Source organism: Asterias rubens, chromosome 20 (genome assembly GCF_902459465.1).
Source record: "Asterias rubens chromosome 20, eAstRub1.3, whole genome shotgun sequence".
Lineage (NCBI taxonomy): Eukaryota > Metazoa > Echinodermata > Asteroidea > Forcipulatida > Asteriidae > Asterias > Asterias rubens.
This window is the reverse complement of record NC_047081.1, coordinates 10850908-10871459: the sequence shown is the minus strand read 5'-3', so window position 1 is coordinate 10871459 and position 20552 is coordinate 10850908. Positions and strand designations below refer to the sequence as shown.

The following is a 20552-nucleotide window of genomic DNA, read 5'->3' as shown; positions in this document are numbered from 1 at the left end:
GATGAAGAATTTACTTTTTGATATTTTATTTTGTCTCGCGCTACCTGTTCTACGGAAGCTCAAAATGAACATTATTGTTGAGCTGAATTTTTCGCAGAAAGACGCAAGTTTTTAGATAATTTGTACCTTAAGAATTAAGAGTGAGAGGAAAGGGAAACACTATGGGGAAAAATAGTGAATGTCAAAAGGGACAAAGATGCTAGATTTTACTTGTGGCTGATTTGTCAGAATTTTTTGGTATACATTTTAAGAAGGGGGCTACAAGGTGATATACATACACCGAGTTGTCAGAAAACCCTGTGTGAGGTTTCAAAGCAAGTAGTGTGTGGTTTACAGGGATGAAATTGTTCAGATTTTTAGCTGAATTCAGACTTTTTATGTCGGCCTGGTGAAGAAAATCAGACAATATTTGTTTCCACAAATAAAGAAATCCTGCTTATTGGTCTATTTCTCTAGTGCTTTGGATGCTGTTTTCAAAAGCTTCTTGGAATCAACAACCCCAGGGGTTACCATACGGTAGAAATGCCATCATTTCAACATACCTTTGAATTTGTATCCAAGTTTCAGACTTTTTCGTTAGTAATGACTTTCACCCCTGGGTTTACTTCCGCTTGCACAAAAGTGTTAATTTAATGGTTTGTGAAAAGGTCCGTAAATGTGTCATGACGGAGACCTAATAAAAAACAAACAAATCCAATGACACCTTTACTTTAAAATCACTATAGGCCAAGGTGTTTGTCTGATAGAGGCCAGCCTTGCGAAGACCAAAGTCGAAAACATCCGAGAGACAAAGGAAGGAGCGAAGCTGAGGTTCCGGTGTGCCAGGGATTTATGTCCGCCTGTGATTCAGTCCCCCATTATTTGGAATCAACTTGGGCTACCGGCTGTAGGAGGATAATTCAAAAGAGGGCGCTATTTAGAAGAAGTTTAGTCACAGCTCGCCGTATTCACTGGGGCGGGGTGTGGGGGGGGGGGGTCACAGAAATTCCCGCCAGACCACTATGGTGTCTTCATTGTTTGCTTTGAATCTCAGGAATGTTAAGAAGGATATTAGGAAGGGTACTTTTGTACACTTGGGGAAAAAAGATGTAATGAAGTTTGGGGAAATTGTGGGGGGGGGGGGGGGGACCCTCTTCCCACATCAGGCATGCATGGTCTGTTCTGGAGCATCATTCCTTTTTTATGGTCTTTATGCAATGAGCATTAAAGAATGTTATTGACAGCTGAACCCGTGGCTGTAGCCAACAATTCGGATACGGCCCAAATACACTGCGGCGGTCATAATAGACAAATTATACTATAGTTTTTCGTGCTTTAGATACCCTAAATGGCGGTTGTGGCAGACAATAGCCGCGTTTGATGTTAGTGGAAGGGGTCCGAGCATAGGGTTTTGCTCTTAAAACGTGACGAGTTGGTTTAGCCCGCGATCAGATGAGCAGAAAGAAACAACATGGCCGCACCATTTCGACAGTCACTATAATGGGAAGGCTGTTCCATGTATTCACACGGCATGAAGCAGTTAACAGAGACATATCTTGGCTTGGTTCGAACGGACTGCTGGACTTCTGTGTCATTTGCACCAATTGGTAAAGGTAATATTATTATTCAGAAGTGCCTGTAGTACGGGGGAGGGGATGTGTGCCCCCACCCCAGGCCTAGTTAATGTCCACGCCCAATCCCATTTAAGATCTTAGCTTTTGTTTCGATATGTTCAAACTATTTTTTCCCCAATAATGTCAGACATTAAAACGTGCACTGGAGTTTTTTTTTTTATAAATACGCATTTGGAAACTTTGTCAGAAGTGCCACCGTAGTTAAATCGGTGCACACTATTGTACCCCTCTCCCTAAACGGCGCTGTGCGGAATACCATTTTAACGACAACAACCACCGTAGGCAGGTTTCTGTCTCCCACAATTCCAGTTGCCCCGCCCACCCCTCTCCACTGCATTCCCTCGGAAGCAAGTGCCGCACGAGACTCCATGGTATGACTATAGCAAGTTATATAAAGAGTTATTTGAGTATCGTCTTACTGAATAAATAACTTTCAAAAGATTTCCTGTTTATAAATTGTTCTCAATTTTTTTTTTTTTTGGAGTTCCGGTCGCTCGCATAGGCTGCGGGTGACGAAAGGTTTCAGTCGGCGGTCCTAGGCTCCTTCCCCACCGAAACCGCCAACCCGCCGAGAGCACAATCAATATTATGCTATCACTCCAGTAAAACCTTGTGCAAGTTCGTCTCGCACCCAAATTGTTTTGCGGTCCGGTCTTTAAATAATGTCGCCCCGATTGGATGTAAACTGGCTCGCCTAAGATTTGTAAGAGTTGTCGGTAGGGTGATGAGTGGTGTTACGGTCAACCACTGGAATTGTTCGGGAGTGTTGCGTTTTTATTGTTGGATGTCACACTATAAATTTTCTGCCAACTGGGGCAACTAAAACACAGTTTTATATAAAGGTGATAAGTTATTTATATGTAGGATATGGGGGCAGTAATATTTCCTGCACAATGTGTTCCCCTACTGTGGGTGTCTCATGTGGTTCAATGTTATTGATTTATATTGAATGGGGTAATTTTGTAATGGACTAATTGCGTTGATTATATGGCATGATAATAGGTTTACGCGATAATTGGGGGTGTCTAAAACTGTGGTGTGAGTTTTGGTAAACCAGTCGTGGAATTTACTACTGCGTTTGAGTGTTTGGTTTCTTTGTTTGGAAAACGGATACTTGACCTTGTTGAAGTTATTCTTTTTCTGGTCTCAATCTTCAAACAATCTCTTCATTGACATTGGATGCGTATGTGTTCGGGTTTACTGTGTTTTAAAGGTTACACCTTTGGTAAAAATAGGCCTACTCCAAAATTTAATGGCTATAAAACTTGGTATTACCATAGAGTACCAGAGAGCTGTTGATATTACAAACAATTTTATGGATTAAATCATGATAATAATAACATACACATTGTTGTAATAATACTTTAGTCGTGTTGCAGCCATCTTGTTTTATTTCATCAACTTCATAATAATAAAGAATAGAACACCGATGGCACATTTCCCTTGACGTCATCATCACAATATCGTGATTATGTCATCGTGACAATAATTTGAATAGACACCTTTGCATTTGGCTGCCATCTTTTGTTGCCGCGTATTGCGTGGTGCAATGATTAAAAACCCATGATTATTGTGTTCAACTACAGTGATCTATAAAAAAACCAGCATGAATATTTTGTGGGAATCGAACCCATCAAACCTAATTTCTGACTCTCTCTTCTCTAATTGCAATATTGGAAGTGCAGTGTAATGCAATTGCACAACGTACGTAACCACCGAGTAAGGACAATTTTTCAAAGTCTTGATAGAGCGGTTATGTGCCTTTTTTAGCAAAGTAAAAGATGACTTCGCGTTTAACCACAAAAGAGAATGTTTATGAGTTTTCAAAAGCCATCAAGAGCAACACATTCATTTCTTTGTGATAATCACAACAAACACGTGCGGTGTCATGTCGCAGGTACAGAAATCTATGGGTGGTCCTTGGCCGCACTAAAATGTTGACGATACGTAATCCAGTCTACTAAACATGGCAGTAGAGGGCGCTACTTAGACTCAATGGCCGAGTACGGGCTGTTTATTTTTGGATAATCGAGAACGAACAAGTAGGATCACCGTTCTTGTTTCATCCGCTCAAACGACGATGTGATTAGAGCCTCCAATATTGATTCGGTACTACTCATGGTCAATTAATGTGACCACGCGGCACGTCAACTCAAAAAAATAGGCTGGTTTTTGTAAGTGTCGGAAACCTGACGGTAGAAAGAGACAACCTTTCGACCTATTTCTTTGGGATGATGACTAGACTGTAGTCTAGATTAATGTTAACTTTCAATTGATTAAAATTAACTATAACAATCTATTTTATAGTCATTTTAAACTAATTTACTCGTTCTCCTTGAGATGCTGCCGCCATTTTTGTTTTCGAAACCCCCGATGAAAGGTCGTGTGTGATATTGTAGCGAGTGTATTGTAGCGAGTGTATTGTTCTCGGGTCTCGTTCTCATCGTTCGGGCGCACGTGCGAACAGCTCCCTCGTGCCAAGAAAACACCGCCCGAACTAACTCGGCCATTATCTCGGCGCAGAAAACAGGCAATGTTTGAATATGGAGAACAGACCAGAAATTTTAGATGTCGTTTTCGTAATATCCCACAAGAAGGGACATAAATTATTCATTGTTGTTGTGTGACGTCATGTGCCTCGTCAAGTGGTGGCGCTCTCTGAACGTCTCCCCACAGAAGTCGCACTTCAGTTTCTCCTCTGCAGAGCGCTTGGTGCCAGGTTTGTCATTGGTGGCGCTACTTCCCTCGGCCGACCGTTTGTGTTGCGTTCTCATGTGGTAAACAAGATCGCTCGTCATTCGAAAGCTTGCGTTGCATTTTGCGCACCAATTGTCGTACTGGGGCGTTGCAACGCTGGATGAAAGCGGCAGGACACCAGCGGGGAAAACCGGCTGTTGTTGCCATGGAACTGGCAAAGAGTTCATCATCTTGCCGGTGGGGGCGTTGTTTTGAAATGCTCCAAAATGGAGAGCAGACGTATCCCTGATCGGGCTGGTGTTGATTTGGGACACCTTGGCCCCGGGGCTGTACGGATTTCTGTGATGTTTGTCCGGGGTGTATTTCACGAAATCTGCGTGTAGTTGTTGCTTCACTGGGATCAAAGATGGCGCCCTGAAACGTTCCCCGAGTTCAGTACTGTTGTGTGGAATGCTGCCACCCATTGCTGACACTGACAGAGGTTGTGAGGAGGAGCTGTAGAATAATTGGTTTGGTAGGAGGGGAGTGTGAACCGATATCGCTGAATTTAGGCTATATGGTAATGTTTTGTCACTTGGTATTTCTTGAGGATGATCGTGCACGTCTCCTCCACGTTGTCTCAATATTGAAGTGGAGGGGGAGGAGGAGGAGGAGGAGCAAGTCGAGGGTGTCGTGCGCTGATCGTAAAGTCCGGTCCCCTGGCGTCTCGCAACCTCGCGGAACGCACTTCGCTTCGACTCACCGGTACCACCGCCATTCCTGGTGTCCAACGCGTCAACAGAGGGCGCATGTTGCCGTAACTTTCCCTCGAGCGGTGACGCGGCGGTATCCTTTTTACCGTCAAATTCACTCCCGTGTGATGTCCTACTCATGCTCTCTTGACCGTCTGGTTTCGTCAAATTCCCAGCGAGATGATAGTTACTTTCCTGCGAAAAATGCCTGCAGTAATCAGCCCATGTTTTTGAAGATTCGAACCCCGGTAAGGTGTGGCCGAGCCCGGCCCCAGCCGGACTCGTGGGCCACGCGCACAACTTCTTCGGAAAATGGCCGTCATTCGTAATTGGGGTTCGCTCCAATTGCGAATCCTTTTCGTTGAATCCGCACATTGTCTCTGGCGGTGACACGGCGCTTTTCAGCGCTACCGGTCTGGCAATCCCGTGGTGTGTCGACTTGGCCTTCCCGGTACTTGCTCTGGTCGTGATTGGGTTGCAGAGGCTGGGGGCGAACCGGGAACCAGTCTGTACAAACTCCATGGTTTACGGGGAGCCTGGCTTGGTTTCCAATTTGTGGAAGAGCGAATCAATTACATCCAGAGGGTGTGAAGGTGGATACTGTAACTGCTCACTACTGCTTCATTGTCAGGTTAGAGTTCTACCAATGAAAAACGCTCACGTCATTTTGTCTGTAAATAATCAAGAAAAGAAAACAATATTATAAGAAAACACACCGATGAAACAATAAGTGTCTATAATACACAAATCGTGGCCCAAGCCGCTTCCGTTTGTTCAATTGCCAGAAAAAGCTAGTACCATACCCTTCTCAAAAACATCCTTAACAATCTCAGTAAAAATATTGATTCAAACCTTGTCGTATCTCAAGACGCCCCTGTTGCGTTCCACCACAAGAAAGAGTATCACCCCCTTCTTCAAAACATCCGAAAAAACGTCATCAAAATCTTGCACAAAATTCGTGGCTCAAGGCGCTCCGGTTCGCTCGACCACAGAAACAGCATCACACTCTTCTTCAAAACATAATTCCACAATTATATTCCACAAACTCGTTGAGTAGGCCTAATCATACGACTTCCCAGCCAACACACACACACACGAGCAAAGAAGAAAAGTAATTAATGATTGAATGAGACAGTGATGAAACCCTGGATAAAAATACGCTTGCCATCATCTCCTAGACTTGACTCAATTCCCAATATTTTCAGCCCCCATCGCCTGCGCCTAACATCAGAAAACTCCCACAATCTGTGCCGCGCCGCGGTGGATATAAGGGACCTCTCACACGAGAACGGGACTTGAATCAAGTCTATCATCTCCCGTCCCTCCCCCTATGCCGAGACAAGCATAAGTTTGACGGGCCCAGCCGTGCATTTTGGCACGTCGAGCATGTCGAGGGGTGTCAACGACAGTACGGGGTCCGTCTCATACCGTGCTGACAGATTAATTCTTAATCTAGTCGTAGACCTAAAACACTCTTCCTGCTCTCCTACAAATTCATGTCTTATTTAAGTGGGAATTCTTATTCTGTTTTAATAATTTGGAATCTCTTTTCGGCATATGCGGCTGGGTGGGTCTCAACATGATAATAGTGTCTCGTCTAATTTCGTAAATATATTATTAATTTCGAGAAATTTTGGAGCAGATGTCGGCACCCACGTCTTTAGTATTTCCGTCTCTGACAGTTTTCAGATCATTTCTATTTTGTTCTTCTCTGTTTTCTTTCTGAGTTGGTCTTACTGGGTTTCAAACTATTCAGGAAAGCATGCAATTTGAATGCGGGAGATTAATTATTAAAATAGGTCATGTATTAATTATTTGTGGAGATACCTACAAAAACAAATTACATTATTTTGTGGTATATGAGCTGTCAGAATTTCTCTTGATAAAAATTGTTGTTTGTGCGGAGCGAATGACAACTCAACGTCTCGATCAGCGTTTTGCCAAGAAAAAAAAATACGCACGATGAAGTTTTCAGACAACAAGCAACCAAGCATCGTCACTTCACACTATCTCTTGAAGATATACATCGAAACGTCGAGCTGCTACATCACCGCCTTGTTTTTGAAAACACCATAAAATACTTTGGAGAAATCTTTTTTTTGTATGGTATTCCTATTACTGCAAAGCTTATTAATTTGTGTAAATTAATTTCCCCGTCATGTACAATATGTATAGTTCTACTTTAAGGCGATCGAAATTCTACGGTCAAACCATTGTGTCAGCAGAATCGCAAAAGATGCACCCTTGTTTCTGTATTGTTTATCATGGTGCAGACATCTTGAATTTCTCCCATTGGTATCAATGTTACCAAACCGAGGCTGGAATAACAAAATAGTCTGGTTCCTGCTTTATTATCATTCATTAGTGTTACTCGATACGTGGAACATGACCAAGATGGTGGCAGCATGATAGTGGTCTATAAGCCGTCTTCCTATCGTTTGAGTGACGCTATATTTTTTTTTAGTATCATACACTCTAAACACTTTCCGGGTCAGAAATAATACAGTTCCGGGTCACGTGTGGCCTGACCTGGATCAATATGGCCTGGCCCAAATTGACTCAAAATTACAGAGAGTCAGTTCTGTAACCACTTTCTGAGTCAGCTTGACGAGGAACCCGGAGATCGGGTCATTTGGACGCTTGGAGTTAAGTCATTTAAAAACAAAAAGCAATACTTGCTATAATTGCAAAAAATCGCATCCCAAACGGTAGGCTTTTCCAAAGCACAGCAAACAACCACAAGCCTACGATCTAAACTGTGTGCAGAGATTTAAACAAATCAGACCAATGATGAACCAAAACGACCAACAAACTTACCGTGAAAACACGCCATGTTGCCTCCAAAGCTACATCGTCAAAAACGACCCCATCTCGGCACCGTACTCCAGTCAGCAGTGAAGTTCTCGTAATGAATGTTTTTCAGCGATCTGCTTTTTCTCACCATATATTTTCAGCTGAAATTGTCGATACAATCATTGCAGCATAAACGCATTACATGTGTTATACACACAGGCTGCAATTGCGCGCCAATTTGCATGAGTTTTTGAGGACAGTTGTCGTCTGCTCAGTTTATAGCCGGCTTTTCCGTCAGTGGTCCACTTGTCAACTGCGTTCTTACTCTCTTCTGCACATACGGACGTATCAATGTCGTTTACCATTTGCCTATGGTACACTGCGCGCGCGCCAAATAAAAAAAGAAATGCATTTTTGTGTGTGTTGCTTCGGGCTAGGATTAGCCCGCCATTTTCTTGTTCATACCACGCGTGCGCTGTTGGCACTATGTATAATCTTCAACCAGATGCCTTTGTAAAATGGCTTGGCAACACTTTTTTATATAATAGCAAGTGCAAAATGTTTTTTTTGTGTTGGCTTACTTTTCTTTTTCAATTCCTTAAAAGGTAAGGGTTGACTTTAATACTATTGTCAGGCATTTGTGTATCGCTGTTTTAATTCATACTTTTAAAAGCAATGACAGAAATTTGTTGAAACAATATGATTTATTATCAAGTGTGCAAACTGGATGGTTTCAGAGCTGCTACAATGGTGTTTGAGGACAGATTGTGTTTAGATCAAAAAGAGCCATATCACATTGCAAAATTTGAAAGTGCATGAACGTTCTCACAATGGATCATCATCGGACTGTATGACAATTACAGTTGTTACAACGGAAGGTTTAAAAACCTAAAAATCAAGTCAAGTTTGTTGTCTGATAAATCAACAGTAACGCTTTTCGGTGACCCCATCATTATTTGTCTTTCATCCATGCATACCCAAAACACGCGCGACGAAAGTGAGCAACGTCTTAGAATAAAACCAAACCCGATTATAAAATCAACACCAATCATAATTATTTAACTTGAAAAAAAAAATGAAATAAAAAAAAAAATGTAAAAAAGTAAGAGCATTCTTCATTTTCTCTGAACAAACACAAAATCAAGACACTGTTAGACTGCGTTGAGGAACAATGGACTAATGTCAAGTAGCTATAACGGGAGCATATGCCCAGTACGAAGCTAACAAGCTTCAAGTCGCCCGCCGAACCGGCGGTGCATTATCGCAGCATATGTTGACCCTAATTACGGCCAGCGTCGCTCGAGTGCGCTCCGTGGATGTAGCTACAAACCTAGACTTGTTGACAAGTCGTTAATGGTGAGATAGTCGAGTCGTGGTGGTGGCGTAATGATTCAGGGAGTCCGCAATTGAGTAGATCTCCCCGAGATCACTGCTCTCGCGAGATCACTGCTGGCTGCCGACTATCTGCCGACTAGCTTCGCGGGGGCCATGCTAGCAGTCTCGCGAGAATATCGCCAGTGACGCAGAAATCGCAATTCCTACTTCCTGCGAATGCGATTGAAGCGAATTCGTCGTGAAATTGACGTCACAACTATCCTTTCGCAGCGATATTTGCAAGTGAGTTGCCCCGAGCTGAACTGCTGCGAATATTCGTTGCGATTTCTGTGACGTCAACATTCGCTTCGCATTCGCAGGAAGTATGAACCGGGCTAGAGTCAGGAATGCCACTTCCACCGCGACTGCCGTTATAACGACTTGTTCTCAAGTCTAATACCGTGAAGGGGGCACGACGATAAGCTTCCCGTGTACCGCTCAGTAAGGGGCGGGGGCAGCGAGAGAAGGAACAGTGGGGGCCCTAATTGATCGACTGTGGCAGACTAGTCCAGACTAATGGCGCTGTGGGATTTAGCCACGTCCCCTGCCATCTGCCTATCCAGTCCCGTCCCTCACCACTTGGTAACGCTGATGTGTACATCAAAAACTCCCAGTTTGTCAAACCAGAAGAAAGAGTACAGCCAGAGCCTTTGTCACCAGGATTGCAGAAAAAATGCATTATCCGAATTACAGTCTTTTATTAATTCAATTATTCTAGACAAACAAGGCATGAGGAGGAATATTTATAGCTTGATAGGTTGGGTCTCATTGAACAATAACAATAATTTTGACGTCTAATTGTTTAATCACATTATGTGTACTGATCTGGTATCCGGTAATGAAGGGTATTTTTTGGGTTTGACGTAAGACCGTTTCTGCAATATGGGTCCATTGTAATGAAAAGTATATTGGCATTAATTACGGCGTGACTTGAAAATTGGAAATCATAATTTCGGAGCTCAGTTAGCAAAGATATTATACAGTATAGACAATAATGATGGTTTTGAGGGTAAACAAAATCCAAGTCAATTATTGATTAGATTTGCCTAATCACATTTAACGTATATACCACAATCCGTGCGGACAAAACAACAATTCTAAACAAACAAAATAAACAAACAATTAGCGTTTTGCTTTCCTCTTGCCATTCTGTGGTTTGCGTAGAAATTGCTCATCCACAAACTGACATTGCACGTGTACAAAAAGTAATTGATATATTATTTTGTTTTCTGTTTGTTCTCGTTTTAATTTCTTCTCAATAAAGACAACAAATAACAACATAGAGTGACCCACAACTACAAAAACTAAGGCGAATGGTTTCTCTTGGTATGTATTGTGTGTGGTGGGGTAATCAATTTGAACGCCCCTAGTTTAGGCAAAGATGTTACACCGGTCATAATGTAGACTTGTGGACAAGTCGTTAACGGTCTAACGCGGCGAGATACTCGAGTTGTCACTGCTCTCGCGCGAACTGCTGGTTGCCGACTACTACATCTTTTGCCCCCCCCCCCACCCCCTAAAAAAAAAAAAAAAAAAAAAGGGAAACAAACTCCATAGAAATCTCAGTCGGGCTCCCTCGGTACTAACAATAATTTAACAGTTTCATATAATGGGAACAGACTATTACATTTTCGACCCTCGGTTTCGTACTAACATACTGAACTAGGCTTCATGCTTCACCATGTGTAAAAATGACACATCAACCCGTTCAGGTTTTCCTGCCTCCGAGCTATTAGACCCAATTCCAAACCTCCCCGTCAATCCGTAAAACAACAAGAACTCAATCGAATCCTAGTTATTAGGCTAATGAAGTTCGTGGAACTGACACCCCCACAGAATAAAAAAAAGTGGGATTTGAATCCTCAAACGACGACACGAGATGTAGACACAGTCAATTGGATCACGGCAGCTTGATTGGACCGTCAGTTATCGAGGCACGGTAATCAGTGGGGGCCAGAGGAGCGGAGGACGGTTGGCTCGCCGACGGGGCGCGATGCACAGTCCGGGGAAAAGGAAAGACAAGGAACACAGTTGAACTGATGATGGATGGGATATTATTATGAAGCCGATGACTAGGGATTTGTAACTGACGACTTAGTTGTGGTTGAAAACCACACTCATGTATAGCAAAATAATTAAGATATTCATGATTATGTTTGTTGGGGGGGGGGGGGGGAAGCATTGTGTATGCCAAGTCGACATATCATCCGAGTGTGTGAAGGATCAGCATAAAACATAGGTCCTCTTTATTTTGAGATGCGGAACCGCCCCCCCCCCCCCATTTTCTGTAAAAGTTTTCTCTGGGTGGTAAATGTTTTTGAAGACACTGGAAACGTTTGGTAATATTGTCAAAGACCAGTCTTCCCACTTGGTGTATCTCAACATAATAAAAATGCATAAAACAACAAACCTGTGAACATTTCAGCTCAAATTGGTCGTCGAAGTTGCGAGATAACTATGAAAGAAAAAAAACACCCCTGTCACACGAAGTTGTGTACTTTCACTTTCAGATGCTTGATTTCGAGACCTCAAGTTCTAAATCTGAGGTCTCGAAATCAAAGTCGTGGAAAATTACTTCTTTCTCGAAAACTAAGTCACTTCAGAGGGAGCCGTTTCTCACATTGTTTTATGCTATCAACCTCTCCCCATTACTCTTTACCAATTTAAGGTTTTATGCTAACAATTAGTTTGAGGAATTACCAATAGTGTCCACCGCCTTTTGCAGAAAGGTTTTGTTGTGCCGATGTCGCATGCAATTGTGTCCACTATACAAAACTATCCGGAGGACATTATTGCATATGCAATTATGTCCGCCGGACGGTTTTGCATATTATGCAATCGTGTCCGCCCGGACGCTGCTGCATAATGCAATTGTGTCCGCTCGGACACACTTGCATATGCAGTTGTGTCCGCCTCCGTGCAAGACCGTCCTTGCAGTAAATTAAACGCCCTTGGTCGCAGACGGAACACGTTCGCCATTTGTTTACAAGCTACTAAGTGCATGTCATGAATGACATGGGAAATGGTTCGGCCGTTGGGTTGGGTATTAGCTGCAATCATCAAATACGTGAATATTCATGCTGGGGTTATACGTTGGTTTATAGTGTATGCACGCTCGCTTACGCGCGCACATACATGTACAGTCATGTGTCCACCGGACGGTTTTTGCATAGCCCTGGACACGATTGCATATGCAATCGTGTCCGTAGCGGACAGTACTGCATGGCGGACACAATTGCATCTGACACCGGCGATCGGTGGGGAAACAAACTAACAAAGATAACTAAACGGGGCCAGTGTCATTTGCAGGCTGTTCTGTAGTCGTCGCCTTTTTTACCATTTTCGAAACCACGACTTTGGCTTTTCATTACTCTTTTTGAAGGTCCCGCCCTGATAAAGAAACGTTTTCAAAAGCCGAATCATGGAGAGAGAGCCCACATGTTCTCGATGCCGATGTTTCGAAAAGGGCCCAAAACGTGAATAATATTCAGGCAATAGAGGGCGCAAACCAATGATTCTTCCGGTGTCTGCTCTGCACGTCCGACTCGTCATACAACGATGGAACGACACATTTTGAGTTGTGAAAACAATGGTATGTACGAGTTACAATAATTTTTGTTATCCTGAGTGAAAACATGTAATACAGAAATAGTGATAGTATTGTTATATTAATTCTGGGTTTGAGTTGTGCAACTGTAAATTGATTTTGATTTTGATGAATTCCAACGATTCCATTTCTCCAAAGTCCAAATCGCCATTTTTATTTTTATAACGTATTACCAAGTCAACATCGTAAACATGTTCTTTTTGTTTACAAAAACCTGTTTTTGAACTTCACTTGAAAATAATTGACACTCTAAATTATAACAGCAAGAGAGGTGTGTGTGTGTCGTTAGCATCGAGTGTTCATTTGAACGTTATTGTTGAATTGAATAATTGAACCAGTGATATAAGGTTTATCGCGATTCAGAATTGCAATGTATTGTGGGAAGGAATATGGGGCGGTTTCTATGCAGTTTCTACGACTCGCGCACGCAAGGCCTATACCTTTGTGTGGGTTCAACAGCGCCCTCTCTTGATATTTTGCTATTCGCGATAAACCTTATAAATTGTATTGGATTTACTTAACAATGTCCCAATAATGTACACCACCACACTGCAGTGTAAAATTCCAATACATTAACATTCAACACCTACCCATTAAAACAAAAACTGTGTCAGTCAGTCATAAACCAATCAACCAAACAGTTTCATCCCACCATTTAGTACAAAATACAAATCGCCAAATCTGATTCTCAAGCACTGACTGGTATCCAAGCAACTTAAGCTACACTGGTAACTGTTTACTTTACCTGGCTCTAAGTCCACAGAACAGGGGCCATAAAAGGTGATCCTGTGCTGAATTGGTGTTTTGAACAACAAAAAAGGTGTTTGTTTTGAGAATGTATGCATGGATGTACGTACATCGTACCTGCGCACAGTGCACTGCCAGCAATGGTATGGGGGTTGTGCAATGGTTTGACTGGTGTTAAGTCGTAGCTTTGAGTAGTTTTCTTATTTGGCTAGTTGCGGACACAATAAAAGCAGGACTCATCTGTGCATGGGTGGTATATCAACACACCAATAATATATGGCGATGATCTGAGTAAGTCCATATTTTTCTTGAACCATTTTTTCCCTGTATCATCACCGCCATGTCCAGACTTGGCTAGTATCTTCAGACTTGACACAGCATCCTGTCAAGGGCTAATAGTAATTTTCTTAGTTGTTAAATCCCAAGGAAACTGGATAAACGCGGGCCTGATGAGCCATATTGGCTCAGGACTGACTTCACTTTCCTTACATGGAAGACGTCAGCAGACAAAGAAACCTTGTCAGGATTTGGATGTCAAATAGTAGCAGTGTGCACGATTGCCCCTCCAGGCCTTTTTGAAAGGGCAAGGGCACCAAGGCGTTTTCTCCTTGGTAAAGAGCACCCTGTGAAGAAAGGTCTACAGTGCAGTTCAATGGCACCAAGGCAATGACCAGAGGGCATGGAGGCAATTGCCTTCATTGCCTCCGTGAACTATCAGGCCTGCCCCTCAGATTTGTCTGAAAAAAAAACTTACTGGTTGTTTTGTTTGATCGTTCACTTATTGTGCAGGAAATGCCCCCAGTAAGTAATGGGATCAGCTAGCAGCAGAAGGGGGTCGTTGAAGAGTCCCAGGGAAACAATCGTCAGAAATGTTAGCCAGGTGAGGTTGATTTACAATGTAATATCAGGCCTGGAATTAACATGTTGAAAGGGCAAGGCCATTACCATCTTCCATTGGAAAATCTTAAAGTCAGTAGGAAACTTTTGAAACGCACCAAGGCCAACACCAGGGGCAACAAAAAATGGCCTGTGTATAATTCCAGGCCTGTAATATCTCTTTAAGGTATGTGAAATTCTTCGGAAATATGTGGGGAAAAGTTTGGTGGACCTCTTCACCCTGGCAAACTCCCGACTTTATCAACTGAGCTATCTAGCCCTAATTTTTGCGGTTTTTCTATTTTGTTGATACCTTTGTTCCCTAGATCTATGTTTTTTTGGGGAAAATGGACCACCAAACGTATGTAGTTTGTAGGCTTGCCTCCCTGATGCAAAAATACTGGACCTTTGTCACAGTTACATGTAGATGTCCAGTATAATAATATAATTATTTTTGGCATCATTTTGTCTTTTCTAGACAAGGAGTAACAGCCTACCCTCCATCAGAAAACTGCAGTCCTTACCGGAGCTTGCGGTGGTACCCACCTCCAAAACCGTGGAACCAGTACAGGTAACCAGATGCCCACATCTCCCTCCCGTAGGTAAGACAGAAAAGGGTACCCTAGTCCCCACGACTCCCCCCATAGAGGAGGAACACGAAGGGTACGAATCGGTGCCTGCTTTGTACAATCTCATGAACGATGGTTTTCGTCTGCCGTTCATCCACTCCCCCGAGTACATGCTCATTCTGGACGCTCGTGAGAACGCGTCGTTTGACGAGTCTCACATTCTGACGGCTAGGACTCACACTGCTATCGACACGGATTTTGACTGCTCGCTGGACTCGGGGAAACTGACACGGTTTACGCATATTGTGCTGTACGACGATAACAGCAACCTAGAGGAAACGAACCTGGTGCTAACAAACCTCGCCGAGAAGCTACGAACTCATGGTCTCGACCCTGCCATACTCATCGGCGGGTTTAGTGCCTTTAACAAGGCTTACTCGTTTCTGTGCAATGATCTGTTGATCCGTAGTGAGCGAGACCGCGCTCGCATGATCCGCACCTATCCCTCGGAGGTCATCGAGGGCGCCCTTTACCAGGGCAATGCAAAACACTCCAGCAATCGCAAAGTTATTGAGAACCTGGGCATTACCCACGTCGTTAATGCCACCACGGAATGTGCGAACGCCTTCGAGGGGGAATGCAAGTACCTCCATCTAAAATACGCCGATGAACTCAGCTCCAATATGAAGCACCGGTTACCTCTAGCGGCGGATTTTATCGCGGACGCACTAAGCGGCGGCGGCCGTGTGCTAGTTCACTGCGTAGAGGGAATCAGTCGCAGCTCGACGATTACTATCGCGTTCTTGATGAAGTACCGGGGCTGGAGTCTCGCCGATGCCCTAAGTTTCCTTAGGAGTAAGCGACCCAAGGCAAGGCCGAACAGGGCGTTCCTCATCCAGCTTGGCGATCTTGAGAGGGAGCTGTTTGGAAAGAAGATCAGCGACGTGGAGGAGATTTATATGAGCTGAAATCTTCCCTGTAAACCTTTATTTTTTTGTATTAATCGTAAGATGCAATTCCACAATAACTCTTGTTACTGCGGTGACATTATTTACAAATACTGAGTTTTTATAGTACCTTTTTTGTGGTTTAATATCAGGTATGATATTTATCCTAATTTAGTCTGATTTCTGATAGTTTGTTTGGCCTCTTACAAATCAGCTAAATTATTTTTGATTAATGTACCTAGTAGGGTCATCCCTTGAACTCTAATGGTAAAGTATCGTGCCTGTATCATGTTGATTTGTTAAGAGATTACAATAATAGTAATAATAATAATAAACAACGCTTATAAAGCGCCTTACATCCATGACTGGACCCCAAGGCGCTGTACACACATTAAAAATAGCAGCAAAAACTACCAAAGAGCATAAACGATTTCTAAAAATATAAACCACAAAAATGGATTAGCCATTAATTAAAACCACAAACCGCGAAATTTAAAAGTTATGGAAAAGCACTACTATAAAAAGATTAGTTAAACTTACAATACTTTAAAAAGGTGTCCATAGGGGTACACTTACAATTATATCATATCAGGGGTCAATCCCGCAAAGTTAGGACCAGTCCCTTTAAGACCAGTCCCAAGAGATAATTTCAGCTTTGTTAATTCACAAAAGACGATAAGAACACCACAGTACAGGTTTCTACATGTATGTTCTGTTCAGTTAACAAGAGTTACAGTGGAATTGATCTTATGTACAAGTTTCTACTAATAAAACAATAAATCCAATTATAGTTACTAACTTTTAAATATATTTATATCTTTTTTTTTTTAACTTCTTAATTTTTGTTTAATGTTTATTGTGTTAAAAATAACAATGTCAAGTATCAGGTCTCGAAGAACACAAAGGCCATGCTGTTGCCCTGGTCTTGGCCTTAGTGCCTCTTCAAAAGTTCCCCATAGACCTTCTGGTTTTAAATGGAAATGCCCCTTTGCAAAAATGGGAATGGCCTTGCGTGTAATTCCGCGCCTGATTTTAAACGATTTCAGATCACTTGATAACTTTATTTCTGTAATTTAATTTTGATTTTGATTTCGACAAAGATTAAGTTTGCATTCTCTCAAAACCAACCAGAGATCTGAAAATAGGTTTTCAAAGTGATTAATTTGCTGTTCACTTCAAACTCTACCCTGCCTTATGTGCCGAAATAGTAAAAATGTTGGTATTTTGTTGCAATCTTAGCAGTCAACTCAAATCCAGTAGTCTGTTGCACTGTTCTGAGTTTAACAGAGTTCTACATGGTCATGGCGTGTCCATTAGCCTTTATGAGGTATGGTGAACACTACAGGAGTGCACTGTGTGGTTTGAGGTATGGTGGACACTACACTGTGTGGTTTGAGGTATAGTGGACACTATAGGAGTGCACTGTGTGGTTTGAGGTATGGTGGACACTATAGGAGTGCACTGTGTGGTTTGAGGTATGGTGGACACTATAGGAGTGCACTGTGTGGTTTGAGGTATGGTGGACACTATAGGAGTGCACTGTGTGGTTTGAGGTATGGTGGCCACTATAGGAGTGCACTGTGTGGTTTGAGGTATGGTGGCCACTATAGGAGTGCACTGTGTGGTTTGAGGTATGGTGGACACTATAGGAGTGCACTGTGTGGTTTGAGGTATGGTGGACACTATAGGAGTGCACTGTGTGGTTTGAGGTATGGTGGACACTATAGGAGTGCACTGTGTGGTTTGAGGTATGGTGGACACTATAGGAGTGCACTGTGTGGTTTGAGGTATGGTGGCCACTATAGGAGTGCATTGTGTGGTTTGAGGTATGGTGGACACTATAGGAGTGCACTGTGTGGTTTGAGGTATGGTGGACACTATAGGAGTGCACTGTGTGGTTTGAGGTATGGTGGACACTATAGGAGTGCACTGTGTGGTTTGAGGTATGGTGGACACTATAGGAGTGCACTGTGTGGTTTGAGGTATGGTGGACACTATAGGAGTGCACTGTGTGGTTTGAGGTATGGTGGACACTATAGGAGTGCACTGTGTGGTTTGAGGTATGGTGGACACTATAGGAGTGCACTGTGTGGTTTGAGGTATGGTGGACACTATAGGAGTGCACTGTGTGGTTTGAGGTATGGTGGACACTATAGGAGTGCACTGTGTGGTTTGAGGTATGGTGGACACTATAGGAGTGCACTGTGTGGTTTGAGGTATGGTGGACACTATAGGAGTGCACTGTGTGGTTTGAGGTATGGTGGACACTATAGGAGTGCACTGTGTGGTTTGAGGTATGGTGGACACTATAGGAGTGCACTGTGTGGTTTGAGGTATGGTGGACACTATAGGAGTGCACTTTTTGATATGGGTGTACATGTATACAGACACATTTACCCAAACATAACAGTGTCATTGTGTCCACCATATATCTCAGAATGGCTCATGGTGTGCTTTGTTTTTTACATTTTCAGTACTCTGGTTGGACTTTTAGAGTATTGATGGGTTTGAGTAAAAGGAGTGTGCTGAAATACATCGTGTGCTTCCCATTTATGATCTTCCAGCTTTTTTTGAAAATCTAATTAATTTAAGCTAACATTTTGTAAACCAACTTTTAGTCTAGCTATGTGAGGGGGATGGTACAGCATTTGCTACGAATTTTGCTTTCTTGTTGAAAGATTGGAAATAGTTTACACAGAATGACTAAAAGTCAACCCTCCTACTGTGTGACCATTCATTCGATCCCCTGATTTTCAATGATGTACAGTGGTGATTGCATCTACACAGCCGACACTTGTACATAATAATCTCTTTACACAGTTGGATCACTGGGAGGGGGGGGGGGGCAGTTTAAGCCCCGCATTTCATCGTTTGCTAATTTTCAAAATAGTTTGGAACGTGGTACCGTTCCTTTGACTATTGACAAGTTCCTGATAACAGCAAAATTATAAAAAGGTTTTATTTGCACATTTCTAAAGTTACAGATACATGTATCTGTTTAGTATATTATTTAGTTTGTATTATTTTTTATTTATTTACTGCAGTAGTGTACTTGGTCAGTATGTTAGTTGTCAAAGCGTTAATAAACTTTCTTCTTTGTGTTGTGCTGATTTTATTAGAGTTATAAATTATATGAAATTGATAAGGTATAATTTTCATTGAGGATAAATTTTGAATAATATTTTTTAGAAGTAAAACAGTTGCAATAGATTGATAGACAATGATTGATTATTTATATATTTATAAAGGAGAAATAAATCATGATTTATAGAAAAACTGACAGTGTTCCTCTGATCTCATTAAAATTGTATGAATCTATGTCCTCGCGTGAGACCCGGATATTCTGTCTCCCATGGGGGGGGGGGGGCGCTATCAGCAGATGTTTGTACACCGTTTTAGGGGAGGGTACAGAATGTCCTGCCACACCCGAACAAACAATTTGGAATACCTATATAATAAATATAGGTTGTATTGTATCTCGCAAGTCCGACGACCAATGGAGCTAAAATTTTGTTATTTTATGCATTTGTGTAGACCCACCAAGTGAGAAGACTGGTCTTTGACAATTTCCAATAGTGTCCAGTGTCTTTAAAACAAGCCCGTCCTTAGTAATTGTTACGCCACCATGCAAAGCGTTTGTACAAGAAACAGAAACATATTTATTTAGAAGAAATCTAACTACAGTTGTATAAAGCACAAGAGGGCGGTATGACAAACAAACTCGTTGTCGCCGTTGTGAACAGAGTGACTGCCAATGTTTTGGAAAACAATATGTTGGGCAAAATTGTATTAAATCTTATATTTTTATTTGTTATATAAAGCTATCCACAATGTGAAATAGATGTGGTGGAGACCATTACCTTGCAACGAATTTGTGCAAGAACTGATTTTAAAAGACCCATAAAAGCAAAGCAAACGAAACAAGCCCATTCTGGTGGAAAATAAGATTGTGTTGTCCAACTCCAGTCCACTTGCAGAACAAAAGTAAGAATTGATAACCCTCTCAATGTGACTACCCCAACTAAGTCAGATTTGCCTACACTGAAACAGCTCCCGATTGGCTTTAGTGTTAAAACAAAAGAACCGGTGTTGAACACCTCGACGTTTCGATCAGTTTGACCAGATGGTCTTCAGGGAAAAAAACCAAAGCACACCCAGATTTGATTTCGTGGTTGTTAATAAATGTTGCCTATTTTAAGATGGATCACACCAATCATTGTTGCACAATCACATTAGGTTATCATCGTATATCAGGCGAAACTAATTCCCAGAATGAAAACATACTGATACCCACTAATTAATCAAAATTATCAGAATTTCTTTTTGTTAACCACAAGTCCGCTTACAGAAATAGCACTGAGCGACTTTGGTACCATTGGCGAACCTTTTCTACACCAGGCAACCCCCCATTAAGTAAACACTATTTTTTATCCGTGCCTATGGAAATCGCCGTGGTGTCCCGTCACATACAAACACCATACACAAACGCAAAGTTTAACACAAACGCAAAGTTTACTTTTCGGAGTCCAAAGTCCACCACTGCTAGTTTTCAGTGTGGCTCATTTTGAAAAACACAATTTAAAGTATTTTTTTGTGGA

General features: G+C 42.2%; 2 protein-coding genes across 3 annotated transcripts; one reads left to right on the top strand and one right to left on the bottom strand.

Moving 5' to 3' along the window:
* Positions 1-2961: 2961 nt before the first annotated feature.
* LOC117303583 (zinc finger and BTB domain-containing protein 18-like) lies at positions 2962-8128 on the bottom strand. 2 transcript variants are annotated; one of them, XM_033787784.1, is made up of 2 exons: positions 7859-8128; positions 2962-5712 (listed from the first exon to the last, which is right to left on the bottom strand). In XM_033787784.1, exon 2 carries the CDS (start codon positions 5561-5563, stop codon positions 4220-4222), a length of 1344 nt encoding a protein of 447 aa, XP_033643675.1. In that variant the 5' UTR covers positions 5564-5712; positions 7859-8128; the 3' UTR covers positions 2962-4219. The 2 variants fall into 2 exon arrangements, with proteins under 2 accessions (XP_033643675.1, XP_033643676.1); XM_033787785.1 differs by lacking the exon at positions 7859-8128 and adding an exon at positions 5894-5929.
* A 4607-nt stretch (positions 8129-12735) lies between these two features.
* Positions 12736-17366, top strand: LOC117304140 (dual specificity protein phosphatase 6-like). Its single transcript, XM_033788641.1, has 3 exons — positions 12736-12800; positions 14352-14442; positions 14917-17366. The coding sequence occupies exons 2-3, from the start codon at positions 14371-14373 to the stop codon at positions 15973-15975; spliced, it is 1131 nt and encodes a 376-aa protein (XP_033644532.1). The 5' UTR covers positions 12736-12800; positions 14352-14370; the 3' UTR covers positions 15976-17366.
* Positions 17367-20552: the final 3186 nt, after the last annotated feature.

Bases quoted from the DNA above. Each gene is read 5' to 3' on its own strand.
- LOC117303583 (XM_033787784.1), bottom strand. From the start codon at position 5,563: ATGGAGTTTGTACAGACTGGTTCCCGGTTCGCCCCCAGCCTCTGCAAC.
- LOC117304140 (XM_033788641.1), top strand. From the start codon at position 14,371: ATGGGATCAGCTAGCAGCAGAAGGGGGTCGTTGAAGAGTCCCAGGGAA. The intron at 14,443-14,916 runs GTGAGGTTGATT...TGTCTTTTCTAG, and splicing joins TCGTCAGAAATGTTAGCCAG to ACAAGGAGTAACAGCCTACC.